At 32.9% G+C, this 24,059-nt stretch overlaps 1 protein-coding gene across 1 annotated transcript in view; it reads left to right on the top strand.

The window, feature by feature from the left end:
- The window catches only part of lost (methenyltetrahydrofolate synthase domain-containing protein lost), a 68,576-nt gene that overhangs the window by 36,503 nt on the left and 8,014 nt on the right, over positions 1-24,059 (top strand). The window contains exons 9-11 of the mRNA XM_075372415.1: positions 10,396-10,571; positions 12,809-13,005; positions 18,937-19,083. Coding sequence (XP_075228530.1) covers positions 10,396-10,571; positions 12,809-13,005; positions 18,937-19,083 — 520 coding nt within the window. The remainder of the gene's footprint in view (positions 1-10,395; positions 10,572-12,808; positions 13,006-18,936; positions 19,084-24,059) is intronic.

The raw sequence follows: 24,059 nt of genomic DNA, 5'->3' as shown, positions 1-24,059 counted from the left end.
GTTTTTTTTTGTGAATGGGACAGCTGAGCTAGGGATAAACATCGTTAACAAAGAGTGGAAGAAATGAGACAACTTGAATTCAAATAGTTGAACCCGAATAAATATTTTTACTTCCTCTATATCAAGCTAGGACTAATGAAAAATTTTTGTAAAAGCAGTGTAGAAGGATTGACCTGGATTTTTGTACTGCATCAGGCAGAAACTTCCAAATGTAAGTGAAGGAAAAATTAAAGAAGGAATTTTTGTTGGTCCTCAAATAAGAGAGTTGGATGAAGATGATGTATTTATTTAATTCATGTTAAATAATGTAGAAAGTGCAGTTTGGGCATAATTAAAGACGTTTACATAAGTTTTCTCGGCAAACAAAACTTCTTACTTCATACAGAGCTATGCGATGTAATATGTCTTTGAAAATACATTTCCTCTACTCGCATGTGGATTTTTTCCAAAGAATACGGTGAATGTTTCCACCAAGACGTTTCAGTGATGGAAAGCCGCTATAAAGGGAAATGGAATACTAACATCCTAGCAGATTACTGTTGAACATTAATCGGGATGTGCCTGAGGTTATTTATAAAACAGGTGTGGCCGTGCAAAATTATAAATTTTACAGATTTTAACTTTTTTTCCATTCATTTTTTTTTAAGAGTAATTTATTTAAAACTAAGGGTGATAGAAAACTTGTATTTACAGATCTGTAATGCACGCAAAAAAGCAATTCAAGAAATTGTATCCCACTTGGAGAAACATTCAACAAATTTCTTTGTCTATCAGTGCTATTGGTTTTTCAAGCATTTGAACATAGGGGGTGTGGTATATATATATTTAAAATATCCTAAATAAAGATATTTAAACTGACATTCTTGGTTATGCAAATAAATGTTTAAAATCTGTGCTTTATAAAAAGAAGCCAACAATTTATATAAATAATGAAAAAACTCTGAAATTGATGAAAATTTGGATACAAAAAGAATTGTTTATATTTGATGAAAAAATATTAAAGAGGAGAGAAGGAGCATGTTTTTGAAAATATTTTGAAAAATATTAAATTTTTGAGAAAAATGGGTTCCTCAATTTAACCCTTATATTTTTTTTCACAATTTATTTTTTAAACTATACAGAATGAATCATCCCTTATGGTCTCATACAATTACTGAGTGGTGCTGGACCATCTAGGCACTTATTGTTATACAATATATATTTGTATGTTTTATCTATTTGATTTGCAGTTTGAATGTTTTTATTAATGGAAGAATGATCCTGAACTTAGTTAATGCATTGATATAAATTCTTTTAAGCTTTGAATATTACTCTCAAGATTTTCTGATAATAAACTTTCAGGATATTTTCTACTGGTGAACATAATGAAAAGTTCATATAAACATAAGTCTGAAAATGCTTTTTTTTCAAGTTATGGCTAGTGAAAGATTTTGCCTGGATTTCAGCTCTTTTTAATAAAAAAAGCCCTACTGTAATTTTTGGGATCCAAATTAAGAAGTAAAGTTGGTTGTTTAAGTAATTTGAGCTGGTAAATAGGCTAAAACAGGTCACAGAACTGTGTGACTCCAGTAGTTTTGTTTAAAAAAAAACAGCTGATCAATAATAAAAATTTTGTACTTCATTTGAATCTGTTGTTGTGAATTATATACAGAAAAGGAAGTGTAGTGTTATCATGTTGTAGTGTAATGCATTTTCAACATTCTAACAAGGAATATGCAATATAATTTTTGTTTATGGATTTTATAACAGAAATTCTGAAGCTGCTTGATGTGAATATCAGCATTTATGAACAAAAGGGTCATTTCCAACATGTTTGTTTTCCGTTGGAACGCCAAGTAAATCATAGTGTTAATGATGAACATCATGTGATCCAGCATATTAATATTCAGCATAGCCCAGGCACTAATACAAGGTGAATTTCATGTTGCATTTGTTTGTCAAAAAACAAAGTGGTGTGGTGCGGTGCCTATGGAAAGAATCTTTATCCTTTCCACCTTGGAATCTGAATACAGATTATCCCCAATGGTTAAACTTCTATGATTGGCTTCTAGACATTTCTGATAAGGTAAATTCAATTTTATTTACTGAAGTCACTTTACAAGAAACAGAATCTTCAGTTACAAAAAGTCATTTATGAAGCGAAGACAATCCACATGGTACTGTGGAAACTAGTCCCAACATAGATTTCACAATAATGTTTGGGGTGGCATGATTTATGACAAAGATTCTGGGACCATTTGTTTTCAGTGAAAAGATGCATAAGTTCATTTCTTGAACTTATGCATAAATAATTTGCCACTTTTGGAAAAAGTACCTTTAAATTGATAAAATACCGTTATCACATTTTTCTTTAGTAGCTAGAAATCACTTAAATGCTAATTTCTTAACTGGTTGGACGTGGTGGACCAATCAATTGGTCATCACAATCACTTGACTAATGCCACTAATTACTTCATTTGGGGTGAATGTAAATTATAATATACCAACAAAAAGTTTCTGCTAAAGAGTTATCATTAAAGTATGAGATGCTGTTGAATTTATATGAAATGATCCTGAGATTATATTGAAAGCCACTGGAAATATTTTGTGTCTGGCAGAGTGCTGTGTACATTGTGAAATAAGAAATTTGGAACAATTACTGTAACTGAGATTTCTACATTCTATTTTATTTTTTTGTTTGCTATATTTAAGAATAATGCTTATTGGGTACAGAAAAATACAATTTTTGATCGATCTATTTTTGACTGTTCAGATAAAAATAGCTATCTTTGTATCCAGAAATTACAGTAGGGTTTTCAGAAGAGCTGAAATTACTGTAACTTGAAAACAAAGCATTTTCAGACCTATGTTTATTTGAACAGTTTTCATTATTTTTACCAGTAGAACATATCCTGAAAGTTTCTCATTTCTTTGTGGGATATTCTGTATAACTAGAAGTAATTCAGCTAAGTCAACATGTTTTACTTTTACAAATAAAACAAGTTCCACCTTAAACCAATCTAGACTGAAATGATTCTGAACTTTGATAATTTTCAGGAAAGACACCTTTTGCTAAATAATTTTTTTTGTACTGACAATAATTACAGTTTGTGCCAATATGCTTGAGATAGAACTTTGTTTCTTTAGATTATTTGAACATTGAGAACATGTTACTATACTTTCTAAATGTTACAGATCTGGAGGAACCATAGTATTGTTGTGGGTATTAAGTTCTTCTACATGCTGTACAAAGTAGTACAATCTGCTGTAGTCTATCACAGCATGTATGTAGACATTCCAACCCCTGTTGGCGGGGTTGGACATTCCAACCCCACCTTGTGACAATTCCGGTCGCCACCCCCACCTGTTCATAGCCCTGTTGGGCTTTAATGGAGATCTTAAAAGTAATAAGCCAGGCCTTGTTGGGATGCCACCGATGTAAATGCCTCAGTGAATAATGACTTGGTGTAGTAATGACTTAGTGAATAATGACTTGCCTTTGCTGTAGACTTCTTTCGGACTTCGTGACTATCCTATTTTGTTGCCCTCTGAACTAGCTAACAGAGTTCGCAGATACACAAACACAAACCCTGTGCCTAATTCTACATTATAAGTAAGCTATTTGTGAGTAAATGTCTGATAATATTTGAGACAAATTCAGTAAATAACATACACCTCAAAAATATGCTGTTAGCAACAAATTTATTCCTAGTTCCCTTAGTGAACTAAGCTTCATAGTTCAAACCCGTAGTTTGATTACAACTACGGACTCTGGTCTGGTCTACCAGGGAGAGGAGGACAGACCTCTTCCTCTCACTCAGCTCCATCATAGTCCTGTGTGACATTTACTTTATCACATAAAACTACAATCATTGAGATGGCGCTACACCTCTTGGCTGCGTGGATAACCATGCCCTCAGAAGTGCAGTCGTCTTCCTGCTGACAGCAAATATATTATCACCATACTTGTTTCTAACTAACAATGGCTTGATGCCAACATGCCTACCTTCGGCCTATCAACTATCCAGGTGGTCCCTGGCCACCCTGGGTACTACACTACTTATTCCCCTTAGCTGTTCTTAGTGTGAGGCCACCCACTATAGTCCATTTTTTGCAGGCCTTTCAATTGACGTGCAGATCAAAAGCTCCTTAATATCTCTGGTATATTCAGCCTCATACCAGAGACAGACGTATAGAGGGCATGGTCCACAGTATCATGGACCCTACATTCCGGGCATAAGCCTGAATCAACCAAACCAAATCTAGCCAAACTATATCCCTAAAGGCACCATGTCCTGAAAGGAATTGAGTTGTGTACTGATTGGGGAAAACTCACCTAATAGGTCGCAAGTCTCTAACATATGGAAATATACAATGTGTGTATCGGCCAGTAGAAGAGTTGTTCCACCTGATCTGCCCATGTATGTAGACATCACAATTCCCCCTCCGAGGGAGAACAACAGACATGGAAACAGAGGTACCCCCTCTGTTTCTAGCCTTGAGTGGCTTAATCTGAGGACATATTGCCCTCAAACCGATCACATTCCACAGTCATCAGTTGGCTTTGTGAGGTGCCACTGATGCAAATGCCTTGAAAGACATTCACACCAGTAAATTCTGCCGTAGTCAAGTTTTGTTTTCTAAGAAGACATCAGACACCTAACTCTTACCACGTAGCCCTTAGGAATTTCTAAATTAACAACCTACCCACAGAAGATCAAAGAAACTGGCGCACCTAACTCTTATTACCATTCTACCACCACTTAAACCGTTTGTACCGTTATTAACCGTTTATACGATTATTCAGTAATTTCTTTCCATGACAGCATACTAAGAAATTTAGTGATTGGAGTGCTAACCAGTGAAAATTAATGTCACGGAGGGCCTCAGGTCTGGTCTGTTCAGAAGCTGAGTATAACCTCTAGTCTCGCACTTCAGCTCCAACTTTGAGGACAGCTTGGATTTGTAGCTTAAGCGCAACTAACATTTACTTATTTGTCCCTTTATAAGTGTGCCTTATTAGTGAATGCCTCTGTAGGCATTTACATCGGTGATTTATTAACTCAGCTTTTGCCTTTGCTGCAGACCTCTTCCAGACATCTTGAATGTCCTACATCGTTTCCCTCTGAACTAGCTAACCAAGTTCACAGAAGCTTGAACCCCATGCCTAGTTCAACTTTTATTGAGCCAATCCTGTGAATGTCTTGAAATTTGAGGCAAATTTAATCACATCATACCACCAAAAATAACAATGAAATTTAGTCCTAGTTCCCTTACTGAACTCAACATTAGTTTGTACCCCAGACTTAGGTTAGTTATGGACTCTGGTTTGGTCTACAAGGGAGAGGCGGACGGACCTCCTACTTCCACTCTGCTCCATTGCAGAGTCTGCGTGACATTCACTTAAACCATCGTCGAGATGCCGCTCACCTCACGGCTGCATGGGATCCATGCCCTCGGCAGTACAGTTGCCATCCCACCAACAGTGTCGTGTGCTCATTCTAATCTGCCCTCATTAAAACACCACTACACCTCACAGCTGCATGGTAACCCATATCCTTGGCAATGCCGTCACCGTTCTGCTGACAGCTTATACAATTTAATAATCACCATAATTCTAACTAACTGTGGCTCGCCGCAATATGCTGCCTAGCTTTGGCCACATGCATGTAGACAGTCAGTATTTACTGGCTGTCAAAAAAAAACAACTGGAATTGAATACCTTGTTTCATGGATGTGCGACTTATGCAATAGAAATTACACTATAAATAGCCTTTATATTATTAATTAAAAAACAAGTTTTGAATAGATGTATCAAAATTTATGTTTACATAAAAAATTACAAGTAAGGAATGAAAATTCTGTTTTTGGATGATTGTGGTGTAGAAATCAAGTAAATAGTTAAACTTATGGTATTTGGGATATCTTATGTAATATTGTATTTTGAAATCTGCCAACTGAAGGAGTGACTGGTGAGTGAGGTTCATTGAAATAGTGGTGTATGTATAAAATTTGTACATAGAACTATATTTGGGAAATTAAACAAGTAAATATTACTCAAATTAAATCAAATAAACAGCAGATAAAATCATATGTAATTAGACCAGATCAGTTTCCTCTCTGAAGGAAATGTGCCTAAAATCCATTAGCAGACTATTTTGTTTTTTTGATGTTGATATGAGGAGGAGGTGGTGTCTCAGAAAGTTGAAATAACTACAATTTTGACTGTCAGATATTTGATCTAATTATGGTAATAACACTCCTTGTACATTGCCTTTCAAGGAAATATATTACTATTGTCCAAATTAGTTATTTAGCATATGAGATATTTAGCAGTTTTAGCATATTTATCCCTTTGGAACAGGTTCCTAGTAGAGAAGGTAGGAACATCATCTCTGCCTTCTACATTTGGTGTCTCTTGATAGACCTTATGAAGGGACCTACCACAATGGGAGTATCGCTCACATTAAGAATTTAAAAATTGTGATGCATGAATAAGATTTTGGATTATTTGGATTGTGGTTTTTGTAGAAGGTACTAACACTTTATTCCAGAACTTAAAGGTCATGAAATTTTTAAAAAATCCAAGAAGTAAAGCGGCCCAAAATGTCTTTTGATGAGGTAATTTATTCCTATAATTGTTTATTTTTCTTTGGAAATTGATTAAAAATGTAAATGTAATTCTAAATATTTTATTAAAATCAAGATACCCTATTTCAGCCTTTATGATGTAAATTAATTTCATACAACTTTTGATTTGTTTCTCTTAACATTGCCGACTTATGTAACTTTTACTGTCATCAGTTGTCCCAGGGTACACAGGTTTTAGGATGGAAATTTATAAAAGAATTATTGAGTTTAGTTCAGCCGATTTACAGATTAACCAGTGTTTTCATAAAAGAAACGTTAGCATCATGATTACCATAAAAATAAAATGCTTCTGTTAAAAAAATTACCAATTACAGTAAAGTTGAAACTATGCAAATATTTTTCTCCTTTGTTGTTTTAGACTCCAAAAGCTGAGGCTGGCTGCTATACTGTCAAACTATTCATAGTAGGTTATTCTGTATTGAGTACTGAAAAATAATGTTATTAATTGTTAATTTTGTAAACTTATCAGAGAAAATTATCAGGAAACTAAATGTTTAAACTAATAAAGTTCTTGAACATGATTTTGCTGGTATATTTTAATAAAATAATTTAATAATTTCAAATAAACATTTGAAAGGGAGAATCATTTTTTCTACATAATCGCCATTTAAATTGAGGCACATATACGAGCCACAAGCTTTTCAATTCCTTTTCTATAGAAATCTGCCGCCTTAGATTTTTGGCACCCATCTTATACAAAACTAGGGATAACCAAACTTCCTAGATACAATTTCATGCAGTAAACTTTGTGAAATGTAATGGAAATGAAGTAAGAGTTCTGTAATTGTAATGTGGTGATTTTCACTAATTTTATCATTTATTTTCATCATCAGTTTATCAGTCACAAGGGTAGGCCGACCACTGCGGTCCTCATCATGAACATTGGTGCAGCCATTTTTAAACTGAATGCTTCACTCTACCTTTACTCATTATTCCATCTCCGTACACCTCACAAAGTTGCCAATGAATTTCAATTGGTTTGCGGTTTTTTGCCAGTAAAAACCTAATTACTGAATGCACCTCACAACTAGCAGAATTTTCTATTTAAGTGCATATTTCAATAATTCACAATGAACAAAGTTGAAAAATCACAGTCCACACACTACAACAGCATGATGTGTACTGATGTAGAAATGTTTTGATGCCAAGATGGCGGCTCTATCCCTACCATCTCCACACTAGGTACAAATGCAAGTTAATTTCTAGACAGCCCTTGTAATGAAGTCAAAAGTAAAGTATGTCTACAGTCATGACTGTTTGCATGTTAACAGGTATACTGAAGAGAATATAAAGATACTCTAGTGGATTGAAATGTAATTAAAAGTAAAACAATGTTATTAGAAATAATATTTTAGTTATGATTATTTCTTTATGTTCATATTTAGTAGTAGTTTAAGTAATCTATATTTTTATTTTTTGGTTACTATATATGTGGAATTTCTCTAAATTATATGTATTAAAATGATTGTAAGAAATTTGTATAAATGTATTTGGATTGTAAATTTGACCATTACGTTTTGCAAAATTAGAATTTTCAGATTTTATTTTCAGGTTTTTTGCACATATAGAAAATCTAAGATTGGTCATACAGACATATCATATCGCAATCCTCACAACCCAGACTATAATACCCCATGTTTGTTAAAGTTAGAATCATTTCTGTTTATTGTAATTATTAATATATTTAATTTATTTGTAGTGTAAGCAGGTGTTACACAACACCTGGTTTATATTATAAACCTTCTTCTAATAATACAATCCTACCCTACAATGGTATTTGTGTGTGTGTGTCTGTTTGTGCGTCCCTCTTAGCTTAGCATCAGAATGTACCTCAATGGAAAGTACTGATTTGTTAGTATGTTTTCATGGTGATCAGGTGTACACTTATTATATTCTATATCAATACACTGTATATATATATATATATATATATATATATTTTGAAGTCTTGTGAATATTTAGTACTTTCTAACTGGATCTGAATTTTCAGATGAAAATTATCCCAAATTGGTCCTAGTGTGCTGAAAGAATTTTTTGATCCTCTTGACGATAACCCTATCCGCTCCCAGTGGTACCCGTTTGATAATATTTTCAAGGGCCCCTGGGGTGCCACCATAATATCTTTGCAACTGCTTGTCCCATTTTCACAATTAAACGGTGTGTGTATCAGCAGGTCGAATGCTAACTGTTTTAACATGTCGGGTACACTCTAGATCGATCAGATCTTTGTTATTGGGAAATTAAATTGTTTAGCCCTATGTTTTGATTGGACAAACCCATCTTAAAAGTACTGATCTGATCTTTCGCTAAATATGCTCAAACATGGCTCTAGTGTGGCTATAAAGTATAATGTTATAAAGGTAAATAAAAAATATTAAAAAATTAAACGCACTAAAACAGAAAAATAATTTTATTTTCCATTTAACTAATCTTTATCACCATCAAAGCTTGTCAAATCCATTCTGGAGATACTGTCCAAAAAATAGGAAAGTCCCAATCTGCTAGTATCAATTTCTAGAGTTAAATTTTCACCATTTTGCACAAGATCTAATCAGTTTTGGACACCTAATAATCCCATTCAGAAATGCCACCTGCCAGGGAAATCTACCTGGAGGGCCTAGCTGCAAGGTGTGCCTACAGTATGCCCTGCAGCTAGTAATTAATTATATTTTATTTCATCACAATGAAATTTTATTTCATCATTGTCACAAAAGAAGGCTGTTTTTAATGCACTTTTATATAGAGCCATACATTATTTAAAACAATAAAATTTCTTTAAACAATGAAATATAAATTATATCTTGTCCTGTTATATAATATTAATTATTATAATATGTAACATAGTCCCTATTAGTACTATAAATAAATTATGCAATAGAATAAATTATAGAATTAATAGATAAACGTATAAAATTATTACCAGATAAAACTTAAAATACATAAAAAACGAATTTACTAAATTAAAATGAATTTACTAATTAAATGAATTTAAAATACTAATTTTTTTACTAATTAAATGAATTTAATTTTAAAAATGAATATACTCCCTATAGTCAAAGAATTGAAAAATTTTGGTAAGACCTGCTTTACAAATAATAAGTTAAATATATTAATAATTACAATAAACAGTAATGATTATAACCTTAACAAACACGGGGTGTATAGTCTGGGTTGTGAGGATTGCAGTATGATGGTATATGCAATTTGTGCAAAAGAACACATTGATGATATTAAAAACGATAAACCTGAAAATTCTAATTTTACTAAACATATTTTATATAGTCATACAATCAAATACATTTATAAAAATTTTAGGTATTTTTTAGAATCATTTTTAATACATATAATTTTGAGAAATGCACATTTATAAGTACCAAAAAAATAAAGAAATAAATATAAAATAAACATAAAGAAATAATAATCTATAACTAAAGTATCATTTGATTACATGGTTTTCCTTTTAATTACATTTCAGTCCACTGAGAATATATTTATATTCTCTTCAGTGTACTGTTAACATGCAAAAATATCATGATTGTTTATGTATTTTACTTTTGACTTAATTATAGTTGACTGTTTATGATGGTTGAAAAAACTGAAATCGAACACTTATTTGCTGGTAAGGTGGATATGTTGGTTATTAATTACTTCAATTTTTTGTTTAAAACTAATAATCACTATAAATTATATCCTACATTAACTTGAGTGAAGTGCTGCTGTGTATTATATATATTATAAAAAAAATTATTTATTTTATGATTGTAGGTGTGTTAATGGAAAACCAGTAAATATGGCTGGACGTTCTAAAATTATTTCTCGACTTGATGGTACAGCAGCTCTTTTGATCAGCGATGTTAAAATTGAGGATGCTGGTGAATATTCTGTTAATGTAAAAAATAAACATGGCGAAGTTACTAGCAAAGGAAGTCTTGTTGTCACAGGTAAGTTATGCGATTGGCTAATCAAAAACTAATATTTTTTGTCTGTAAAATTTTCTATTTCTTCACATTAGCATTAAATCTATGTTTTGTTAAGAGAGAGAATATTATGTTATTTTCAACCTGTGGTTACTGATGTAAATATTGTGTTGATGTGCAATTGAAATGTATTTGAAAAAAAATCTGAAATATATTGGAATGCTAAAAACAAAACTAAATTCTTGGTGGTTGAATGTAGAGTTAATAAAGTGCATAACTTCAAATTGGCACTGTCTAAGAACCTTGTGTGTGACCCTTTATAATTAATTAATACTTGAAGTGATGTTTTTTATTTCTAACTGTTTTTTGTCCCGGAGGTTAAAATTTGACATTCTTAAAATTTTGGAACCTTTCTATAGTTTTATTTAGATACAAAAATTAGATAACACTGCTTTGTTAGGCATGTTTCCTTCACTCCATGAGTCAAATCTTACTAATTTTGGGTTGAGAAAAATAAATGATACAAAAACTTTTTTTATTAGCTCTAGTTTCTTTCTAATTAAACATTTTAATTACATATACCACTTGAAATTTTTTTAATGACAGTTACATTCTAAGAGTTCTTAATTGATGGAAGAATACGTGACAGTTGGTTGGGTCTGAAGGAAATTATGTGATTGCTTCATGAGATTGTCTTTTTCTTCTTGAGTTCCAGAGCACCTTACACACAGACAAGCAATAATCCTTAAGCATTAGTTCATTTCAAAGGTCCCTGATATGTTTCATCATTACAGAAATATCCTGATGGAATCTTTCTCAGTGTTCATCGTTGATAAATTCACAACCAGGAGGGAAAAAGTCCAGGTGTGAGTGGAGAAAAATGATTATAAGGGACATGTTGATGGTACCATCAGAGTTGATTGCATTTTTGCAGAAGTACTGTCGCCAACTGACAGCTTTCAAACAAAGCTTGGAGAAGTTTATGAATAGCCTCCAATCAGTTGGATCATGATTCATATTCAAACATTTCATCAAGCCATTAATGTCGCAGTAAACAACAAGATTTTTTCTTATCAAAAGAAATAAAAGCAGATCCATATGATAATTAGTCTATGTTGTGAGACCCTGACATCATGTTAGAGAAGATTCCATTGCTGTAGTCTTGATCCTAGTTCTGCCTTCTCCTTCGACAAACCAAGGTCTCGAATGAGATCACTCAATTCCACTTGACTCAGTTTATCATCTATCAAAATCAGTCATGGGATTTGGATGGCTTGTTTGGGTTCTTCTTCCACACTATCATTTTCTACTTAAACATTCATCTGAATGTTGAATCTATCAAATAGCAGATGGAAGATTTAGGGTATTGAACTGTTCCTCTTTTCTTCATTGACAATCCGGCTTTATAGGTGGAGTCAAGCAGAAATAGCAGTTATCTGTATGGTTTGTAGGTGCCTGCCAAACCATAGGCATAGCAAAAACCATAGAATGTTTTACCATTCTTGTAGTAAATTGTCCCCTACTTTCACACCAAAATAATGCTGATAGAGGTTGTTCACAAGAGGCGTCAGATTGCATTTCTGTGATGAAAATGTTATTTCACCAAAAATGTAACAAAAATTATTCACTGAATTTACACATTTTTGTAGCATTTTGATTTAACAGATTTTTCACTTAAATAGTACTTGAAAAGCAGAAATTCTTTACTAATTACAACACAAACAATATAAAACTAGCAGTCACAGTAATAATTATTTTATCATTTAACAGATGTGAAAACTCCAAAAACAAAATTACCCCTGAACTAAAAATGATCAAGTAAAAAATGACTTGTCATTGCATCTCCATACCAAGAGCAAATGAGTCATTGTTATGGTAGTTTTTGAATTCAGCAGATAGAAATACATAAGAATAAGCATTTTTGAGCCCGAAATATTTTCATTATTGAGCAGTTCATTTTTTTTTCAGAACCAATTAGTAGCCTTTTTTTTATTTTGTATATAGTAAGAAAATTCTGCTTTATATTTGTCTTTGCAATTAGTAATTGCAATTGTTTGCAGTGATTGCAGACATAACTAAGGTCAAAAATAAATGACTATTAATTTAGATATTTTCTGATGCAAAAATGAATTATAAAGTGATTTTATTTGGTTAAAAAACATTTAAATATTGTTAAAACATGCTCTGAAGTAACAGCTTTTGTGAGTATATTCATTGAACAAAGTTAAAACTTTTTATTTATTTATTTTTTTTATCTAAAGCTAAAACTAAAACTGATATCCCAGAATCTGAGCCAAAATTTAATGGAGAAGTTGGAGAGATATCTGTGAACAGGAATGATTCTTTATGTATAGCTGCATCAATTACTGGGAATCCCGTACCAGATGTTGAATGGAGCAAAGATGGTGATATAGTTCCCCAAAGTGGTAGGACGCAGTTATTGTGTGATGGGAACAAGGTCTGTATACCACATATTATTTACATTAGCACTTAAATAGTTGTAACATAGAGATTACATGATTTATTTCCACTGGATTGTGGCGGTCGCTGTTTGTTGCATGTTTACTGAGTAACTTACATATTTTTGCTTTCTACAGATACTAGTATGTGATTGTTAGTATTTTACAATTTCCTGTGCGTGTTTATAATGCCTGTAACTATAGAAAGTGCAGGAGATTGTGAAATATATGTTGTAATTCATTTTTCTAGTGCAAGAGGTATGAAAGTGCAGAAATTCATTGACAGCTTAGTGAAGTCCAACCCACCGGGTTGGTCTAGTGGTGAACGCGTCTTCCCAAATCAACTGATTTGGAAGCCGAGAGTTCCAGCGTTCAAGTCCTAGTAAAGCCAGTTATTTTTACATGGATTTGAATGCTAGATCGTGGATACCGGTGTTCTTTGGTGGTTGGGTTTCAGTTAACCACACATCTCAGGATTGGTCAAACTGAGAATGTACAAGACCACACTTCATTTACACTCATACATATCATTCTCATTCATCCTCTGAAGTATTATCTAAAAACGGTAGTTACCGGAGGCTAAACAGTAAAAAGAAGAAGAGGTTAGTGAAGTCCACAAGGATAACAATATGCTTGATGGAATGGTGAGAAAATTGGCTAGGGCATTTAAAGAGAGTGCCAAATATACTCGTGTCATTACTGATGACCTGGTGGAGAGAGTTAATGGAAAAGTTTGTTAGAATAGACTGTCAATTCTTTCAGCTTCACAAAGTGTTCTCTATGAATTTGTGTCTATATGCTTAAATTATTGGAAGTTATGCTCATGCTGGATACCAGAAATGCTGACTTTGTTTCACAAAAACAAACATTTAGCCAGTGCCTTTTAATTTTCTCACGAGATACAGCAATAATGCGGATACTTCGAATTGTTACTGGTGATGAGAAGTGGGGTTGTCTCGCATTAAAGTGGAATCGAAACAACAGCATGGAATGGTGGCTCAACATCTCCCAAGAAAGTGAAATTATAGAAAACTGTTAGCCTGGAAAATCATATGCACTGTGTTTTGGAATATGCAGGGGTCATTACTTGTGATGTTTGGCCTTTAGGTGAAACTATAAATGCTCTTGAGACATTAAGAGACCTTGACTAAACTGCATTGTGCTGTCCAAAACAGAAGACGAGACATGCTTAGTATGGGAATTGTGCTGCTTCACAACAATGCTTGGCCACATGGAGCTCATTGCACCAAAGATCTCGGTTCATTTGGCTGGGAACAAATTGATTATCCAGCGTATTGTCCTGACCTGGCGCCTGGTGACTACCATTTGTTCCTGCTTTTAAAGCAGCTCATCAGTGCCATGAAGACTATTACCAACATCAAAACAGCTGTTTAGCAATGGCCATCTTTTCAGATGCTAGATTTCTATGAAGCTGGGTTGCAGAAGCTGATCACATGATAAAAGTGCCTTAACGTAGTAGGCAGATTATGTAGTATTGTAGATTAAGATCTAGGCTTTCAGGTGAATATAAATTTTTCCAAAAAGAATTTGCTTGTATTTTATATAAAAAGAAACTTAAAAAATATGCTTTGTATAATTTGGAATAATGGATTTAGGTTTTTGTGGGTATATGTTGAACTGAACTATGGCTGTATTTTTGCAGTTCTGAACTAATTAATTTTGTATGTGTGTTTTTTTAGTTTTCATATATGTGATTCCAGTTGGTGTTACTGTTCAAACAATATTTAACAAATAAAAATAAGCTGGAACAAATTGAGGTCTGTTGTTTGGTTAAAATTGTGTATTAAATATAAATATTTTGCAATGAAGAAAGAACGCCTTAGCTAGTTTTGAATATACCTGAACATAATTATCATATAATGATTATCATTGAACATGATTATCATCATTATATAATTATCATCGTGGCTGTAGTCTCAGTAGTGGGTTGCTATAAATTGATTATTATATAAAATAATAAAAATATAATATATAATAATAATATATAATCATGTGTTTTCTCTTTCCAATTGTCATATTGTTCTTTCTCCATGATGTTCCATATTACATCTGCTCTTACATTTTATCCAGTATACTTTTCAAAATGGTTGCAAAATTACATATAATCAAAGTATAAGGAAAAACTCCTGGAAATAGGTTGCCAAACGAATGCATTACGAATTTACCATGTTTTAATCTACAGTACCATATTAAAACTACAATAGTCAGTTTTTATACTTCCTTGTACAAAGTAAAGGAAGCATTGTGATTGTGAAAAATTTCTGTTGTCGTGGAAATATCCATTTTGACCATCCCTGAATCCGTTTTGACTACGTACATCGGTACGTACATATAACTTGCATAACTCAAAAAATAAGATTAGCCGTAGGATGTTGAAATTTTGGATTTAGGACTCTTGTAACATCTAGTTGTGCACATTCACTTTTGATTGCAATCAACTTTGCCAGAAATGTCCAGAAAAGCCCAAAATCCAAAACATTTGGATTTTGAACTTTTCTAACTGTAGTAATGAGAGCTTTTCAACAGTATACCATAAGTGGTACTTATTTTCATTGGTTCCAGAGTTACAGCCAAATAAAATGTTAATTAATGAAATATTTTGATCTTAGAAGGTGAAAAAGCACATTATTCAAATTCTACTTCATTTCCTTCTATTTTAACTTTTTTTTTTTATTAATAATTCCTGTGATTGAAAAAAAATATCAAAAGTTATTAGTGAAATAAAATTTTATATTCTATTAAAAATATGTGTAATAATATGTAATAATAGGTGTACAAGGAAGTCATGTGATGTCCACAACAGATTTGGTGAAACATCTGATTATTCTTGAGTATAATTGAACATTGCGTGTTAGTATTTTGTGATGAAGATATGTAAACAGTGTACTATTCACACACAGAATATTGTTCAAATTGGTGACCAGTTTGAACGTACTTGGTTCTCCATTTCTCCTATATGATTATGTAATTTATGCATTTGTTTCAGTTCACTTAATAAATATTGCTGTTTAGTAACCTTTTCCTGTTCAATTTATTTTTTTCATTTTGTTGATGGTTAAATCATAATAATTAAAAAAAACATTTTAAACACAATTTAAAGAGTAATAAAGAAACTTTTACTCTATCCTAATATTTCAAGAAAGATTGTTTAATTTTATAAATATTTGATGTTAACAAAAACTAATATTTTAGTAATTATGTATGTAAGAATTGGAGGAGGATTTATCTCGCTTTCAAATGAAAATTTAAATGAAGTGCAGCAAAAAATCTGTTTTTGGTGTACAAGAAATTGTAAATGGTTGTTTTTACAGTCTTAATAAATTAAAGATGGTTTGTTTTTAGATTACAGAATAATACTGGAGTCAGATGTTTTAACTGCCATCAGATTGTCCCTCACAAAAATTGATACTTCAATGAATGCTCTTATATTTAGTATAGTTTTTATTTTTCACATGAACTAGTGAACTTTAAGATTAGTAGTGCAGATTTCAAACCTGCTTACAGTCCCTCTCTTTTTCCTGTTTAGTCTCTGGGAATTATTGTTCAGGTGTTACTTCAGTGGATGATGCATGAATGTAAATGAAGTGTAGTCTTGTACAGTCTTAGTTCAACACATTCCTGAGATGTGTGGTTAATTGAAACCCAACCACCAAAGAACAAGTTTGGGAAGACACGTTCACCACTAGACCAACCTGGTGGGTTTGCTTGCTGCTTTTGTGTATGCAGTTCTTTCAGGAAATGGCATTGTTACATGGTGATTCATGTAGTGTTCTTGGCAATTTGAGCTCATTCTACTAGTGAAAATAATGAAAAAAATTCATATAAACATGAGTCCAGAAATGTTTAGTTGACGAGTTAACAGCTAGCAAAAGATTTTGACCTGATTCGTGGGTAAAGAGTAAGATTTGATTGTTTCTTAGGTTTTTACCTGACAGATTGAATAAAACTGGTACCAGAACCATATGTTGAGTAGTTTTCATAACAGATGTCAAACAGAAAATTATTTAAAAACAGTTTTTTACGTCTAATAGAAAAACATTGTTAAATGAATAATAAATGTATAACATTTATTACCAAATTCTGGAAAAATTGATTTATACACCAATAAAAAACAAAGCATATTATCAAAGCATTGATAATGCTTTATGTACAATTGATACAATGTTAAAAAAAAATAAACATACATTTAATAAAATTTGTACAGCGGCGGTGTATGTAGTACTAGCAAATGAAATTTTTTGTTTGTACACAATACTTTTCATCCAACCCCATATGCAAAATCTGTTTTGATTAGGTGATATTGATGGCCAGGAATGTGGCCCACCATGGCCAATCCATCGCTCTGTAAATTGTTGATACAGCAGATAAGAAGTGAGTAGAGGTATGCCATTGTGCTGAAGATATTAATGGAATATCTTCTAATAGCAGCAGCAATTGCTCCTTAAGGAATTCCAAATAAATGTTGGAATTTATTTCAACAGTTTATTTATTTTTCCTAGACATCCTAGGAGAAAGAATTGTCCAGTTAGCTGATTATAAACTAGACCACATCACATATTGAAGCTAAATCAGTGTTGGAAATTATGTTTTACTATCTTGTATGGATTGACTTCTGCCAAAGTGTGTTTGTTGTGAAGGTTATTGATGCCATCCCAAGTAAATTGAGCCTTGTCAGTAAATAAAATGGACCTCTGCATTTGGCAGTTCATATTAAACCATTTGCAATATTACAGAGGAGAATTTTATGGTTGAAGATTTTGTACTCGTTGGTATTTCTACACCAGAAACTGTGAAACTCCTTTAGTGCCAGGAAAGGCATCTTGTACTAGATAATGTAATTGTAACTAGATAATGGCCCTAGATAATGATTTCATCAATATCAGCATCATTATTGCCAGAATGGTAGTGGTGAGTACTAGTGCTGGAAAGTGTATACAAGTTTCTCATAGCATATGGAATGTTCATAAATTGTTTTAGGATTTGGAACTACAAATTTTGATAATAAATTTTATGGATTTATGAGTTGACAACAAATTTTTCTGTTATGTCAGATATTATGAACACTATTGGAGATACTACTGGCTACTGTAGATATGATTTTTTTTCATTATTTTCGCTAGTAGGAGCTCAGAAAATTCTGATAATACTGCATGAATCTCTATGTATATGTACATCAAAAGGAGTGACATCTTGACATCTATGAAAGAGATTAAACAAGGATTTCAGAATTTGTTTTTACCACTCACTTGGACTTGGATATTATTAAAGATACCTATAAATGGCAAAATTTGATATAGAGTCAGTGTACATTAAGAAAAGACTATAATTAGTACTTGCATGTCACAAGTACAATAAGAAAATGTCAAGACATCAAATTTTCTTAATATTGTTTGTTTTTTATTACCTTTGTTTTAAAACCTCCTATTTTTATGTGGCTTTATTTAAATTATTTATTTGCCATTTACTTATATGAAATTTTTTCAATTCTAATACGTGAAATTGCCAATTATAATGTGAAATACTTCATGAATGTGAATGTTAAGGAAAAATTTATTTTGTCTTAGTTTTCCTTCCTAAAGAAAAAAATAAATATAAACAGAAAACATATAATAAATAAGATATAACATAAAACATATAATTAATGCAAACACCTTTAAACTTAACTACATACATATTTATAAGCAAAACAGAAAATTGATTCACCCCTTTAATTTACAAAAAGATTTCTGCAGTCTATAAGCATAGTTACTGTACCAAAGTTACTGTATCAAATTATTAAACAAAATCAGATTTTTTTTTCTGATTTAATATGAAGTTAGCAAAATTATTTTTGTAAGTATACTTAAGTCTACTTAATTGCAGATTATTGTTGAAATAATTAAAAATTTAATTTAGTTTATTTTTTTAAGGTGGAGCTGAAAATAAATCTATGCAAAATGAATGATGCTGGAGTGTATAAATGTAAATTAACTAATAAATTAGGTGAAGCTGAGTGCTCGGTCAAAGTTGTAGTCAATAAAACATCAAGTGTCAGTCAAATTAATAATATCACAAAGGTAAGTATTAATAATATCACAAATAGTATTAATTGTAACTAATATGCTATTCTCAAATATTTTTATTTTACAGTAACAGAATTATTTCAGTCATGACTGAGGATGCAGGATCTTGTGAAAGTACAAAAGTACTAGGTGGTTTATTTAATAGAATTTATTAAATATAATTTAACAGTACAGAGTAATAATATCTTAAAAAATATATAATTTGTTTGCTGTATTTTGATTGTTTCCATTTATTATTATATATTGCCTTTCACTGGGTCCCACTCTATGCATTAGATTTCGAGTAACTACCAGTTGAGTGAGGTCTTGCAAAAGTTAGTTAATGCGTCTGTGAAATTTTGCATAAAACTGGGGAAAACTTTCACAGAACATTACAAATTTACAAGCAGTTCCTGACAGATTTCAACACTGTTCTGCTTCCGGTCATCAGATAACAAATGGCATGGAATTTTGCACTGATGTGTGATGCATTACAAGTTTTTCAGTCGTGATTTGAAACTTCTTCAGCAACCTCACAGCCGGTTAAATGACAACTTTGATGAATTACAACATGTAAATGCTTAAACCAATCATAGCATTGTGTTAGGCTTATGTGGTTATCCTTGTTTGCATGGTTAAGCATTTGGAATATTTTCTATAAATGTTTTACCCAGTTTTATGCAAAATTGCACACTGCATTGTTCCTTCATTCCACACTCCATTTTTGGTTTTGTAGTAATCAGACCAATCTATGCATTAGTTACTCAACTAATGCATATAGATGTGGAACCACTAAGGGCGAACAAAGACATGCCGCTAGGTGCGCATGCTGGCCAGAGCATGTCATATTATTTTGAGATTATTCTTTTATACTGTTATATTTTAAATATTAATATAAACCATTTAATAACAGAATATTGAGATAAGACTTATCTTATTTTAGTGGGATTCTGCATCCTTTTTATTGACCAAAATTCTGTATGTATCCTCGACAATACGTTTTACAGATGAAACGTGGTTTTGTCTGGGAGGATATATTAATTTACAAAATACATGACTGTGGTTGACAACTAATCCCTGTGAATTACACAAAAAAGTCTTTACATGAAGCGAAGATCTGGGTCAGTGTAAGCAGAATGGCATTGTAGGTTCAATCTTCTTTAAAAATACAGTTAATAAGTTTTAACAAATCTCATTATCATTTAACGGAAGTGGAAGTCAACAATCACTGTTGGTTCCAACAAGCCACTTCGGCACACCCAACCAACAGGTCAATGAATTTTTTACGAAATGTCTTTGGTGAATGAATCATTTTGAGGGGATTGTGGCTTGCATGATCACCCAATCTGACCCCCCCAGATTACTTTCTATTGGGGCAGTGAAACAAACATTATATCACAACAGACCATGCACGATTGACAAACTAAAAACTGCATACATACGAGACATTCCGGTACAGCAGCTGCTGAAAGAGTTAACCAAATAAACAAAAAAAGAGAAACAGAAAACAAGAAACAAATTAAACAAAAGAGAAATCTTTTTGGTTAACTCTTTAACCAAAAAAAGAAACAAATTGAATTGTGTGCAATGTTTTAATGTTGGAGGAGATCATTTCAACCAGTTATGTATTATCTGTTCCAATGAAATAGCAATATAATAATTAAGAAAGTTTATTATTCATTACATCTTCATAATTCCAGTGCACAGCAACTTTCTGAACGCACAGTACTATGTTACTAAAATAATGTTCTTTACGGTACTGTATTATAATGAAAATAAGTTTGTTATGAGTGCTGCTATCTGCCCCAATTTATTGGATTTCACCCCAGAGTTCTAAAAACTTACTAGGTTATGAAAGTTCCAGAAGAACTTCATGGTACACTTAAGTATACCATGATTGGCAAAGTTTTTGAGAAGGTCCCCTATATTTGTGTATTAATGTTCGATTGGCCACTGTTGCTAATGGACAACCAGTATTGTTTCAGACCGGGCATGAGCACTGAGGATGCCATACTAATAAAGGTGAGGATATAGCTTCTGATGGATATAGTTCATGTAAATATGTATTAACATATCTGGGGAATTTAACAACTTATGGTGGTCCACGGCCCTGTTTCAGATGTACATAAAATAAGACCTTAACTAAAGTATGCCCTCAGGGCAGTGTTCTGAGTCCCATTCTTTAGATCATAGAATTCGGTTCGATATTGTGGTTGTGTCATCGCTTATGCTGATGGCTGACGATGCGCTGCTACTGACTGAAGGGGATTTGTGTAACTAGTTAAAGTTCAGAGCTGCTCGTGCTAGTGTGGAGTTTCCAACATAAGATGATTTTCAGCCCAGAGAAAACCACAATGATGTTGCTTAAGGGTCAATTGGCTGCTACCCAACGAATCTGGGTCTGGATGGCTGGTGTCTCCCCATTTGGTAAGTTATGACTACCTGGATGTTATCCTTGATGAGAATTTTCGTTTCAAGAAACATCTACAGTATGTAGCAAAAAAGGCCGCTGATGCTTTTTATGGAAATCTGTAGTCATTCATCCCGATTGGGGGTTGAATATCCATGGGGGTACCATGTGTATCCTTTACAAAAGTGTCAGCAAAGCTATTATGCTGTATGCTGCGCTTGTCTGGGCTCACCACATGGCTTTTAGGTGTTGCACGGACATTTTGCTGTGGGCCCAGTGACTCCTCTTGCTGGCTGTTATAGGCGGTTATAGAACAGTCTCACGGGAGGCAGTCTATGTTATAGCCAGAGTCAAACGAATAGATATCTTGGCTAATGAACGTAAGGAACACTACATTTCCAAGTTAAATAACCTGTTGACGTCAGAACGAAAGCAGAAGACTGAAGACCAGATTGTCCCCAATACGAGGTCAAACACTCACGAGCTGTTAGGGAACTTGAGAGAATACATTCCTTTCTGGATCTCTGTTTTAACTGGATGATCCGCAAGGAGTGGCCTATAATGGCTGGTTTTCTTCACGCCCTCTCGGTGTGTAGGTCTGCAGAGGGAGTTTAATCAAGGTACTTGATCGTGGTAGGATCACGGCTGGCTAGGGTTCTGGCTTAGGCATTGGATTGGTTGGAGGTAGGCTCATGGGCATTGTTCCACGGTTATATTGGTAGTGTTTATGATCTGCTTTGGGGCTTCGGCTGGTGGGGCTGGCTGTGCCGCCGGGGTATGTTAACCCATGCGACCAAGGGTATGGCTTCCCTCCGCCATGATCAATGATTGTGGTGGTCATGATTGTGACATTGTAATGCCACACAAGACACATGATGGTACTGGGTGGGGTGCGGGGTTTGTCCCTGGCTCCTGCACAGATGGGAATGAGGTTGCGTTCACCTTGTTAGGGGTGACCTAAATTTGTCGACTTAATTGGGTGTAGGTCTGAATCTCAGTGTTGCATAAGACATAATTTTGATTGGTACACTTAAGTAAATATGAATAATAGAGCACATAAAAATAAGAAAAATTGAATAACAAAATAAACATCTTATAGTGCTTGAAAATGAATATGAATACTACTTTAATAATATTTATAAAAAAAACAACACCACAGAATAAACTATCTTATACTAATATTTTTAGTATTAATACCTTAAGTATTTAAAACGTACAATAAAGAAATAGTTAATGATTTTGATGGTATTTACATGGAAAAACAAATAGATCAAAATTAGAGAAATAATAAATTATGTGGCAGACCATTTAATAAACATATATACATTATATTTCTGATATTGACACAAATTTAAAGATATTAGAAATATTTCTATTTTTGTTATACACAAAAAATTATATTAGATAATATTAAATATTCAATGTATAAATACAAACAGAATTTCATTTTGATATACTATCAGGTAGTATTTGAGGGAGACATTCTTATAAAAACACTTATACTGACAAGTAATGAAAACACTTATAAAAACATCAGTTAGGAGCACTCTATATATATATATATATATATATATATATATATATATATATAAAATGAATTGCAGTAAATTTGGATATAGGTTTCTACCTCAATGTAGGTTCACAAAATGTTGCTTGGAGACATCACGTTTGGGTACCTTGTACCATAGTTTATTAACTAATCAAAGAATTGTTGCAATAAGTCCATAGTTTGTCAAAGTAGTGGCAAGTAGCTCTGTTGTAGTTGCAACCATCTTTACATTCTTGTGTACCAGTAGATACATAAGTTGAGGTTTTAGTATCTCCGTGTACTTACTATGTGAATTTGGTTTTATGCTGATGAGATTAACACACCATATATCAAATTTATTATTGGCTTTAAAGAGTTTCATGTAAAGCATTAGGAATTTCAGTAGTTTTAGCATCTTAATGACAATGAAATCACTGGGTTCTTAAAGCAGCCCTCCCAAACCTTTATTTAAAACAGTATAAAAACTATCCACGTAATACAGCACCAAATGGGTGTTCGTGCCCAGTGTTTATTGTACCTTTTAAATTTTGACACACTTTTCCCAGTTCATTTCCTCGGTGGAGACTCAACCCCATAAATTTTAATGACCTCAGCATATATAATAAAAAAATTAACTCCAATTGTTTTTTGGAAGTATGGCTTGGAATATCATTAAGTCAAAACATCATATCCTTATTTGTAGTGACTCGTGTAGTGCATTCCAGGCTTTAGAAGATTTGTATTTTAGATATCCTGTCACTGAAATTCAAATACGCTGAGGTGAATCGTCACAACACAGGTGAGTTTCTGTTTGATCCTTAGTCATGTGGGAATCCTGGCACATATAGATAGTGTTGCCAGGGGACTGTTCATACAGAAAAATTTGCAGAGGGGAAGTGGTCCTTTGCTGATTGCGATTAGGATATACCAGAACTACCCATGGGTACCTGATGTGAGTGGAAAATGCACTATTGTGCATACGATGTGACTTCTGCGCCACATTCTTGTGGACTGCATATGTTGTGCAACCTTACATCACAGAGTGATATTTAC

This window comes from Lycorma delicatula, chromosome 1, assembly GCF_047948215.1.
Source record: "Lycorma delicatula isolate Av1 chromosome 1, ASM4794821v1, whole genome shotgun sequence".
In the NCBI taxonomy this organism is placed as follows: Eukaryota; Metazoa; Arthropoda; class Insecta; order Hemiptera; family Fulgoridae; genus Lycorma; species Lycorma delicatula.
Note: the sequence above shows the minus strand (reverse complement) of the source record. Positions and strands in the feature narration are given on the sequence as shown.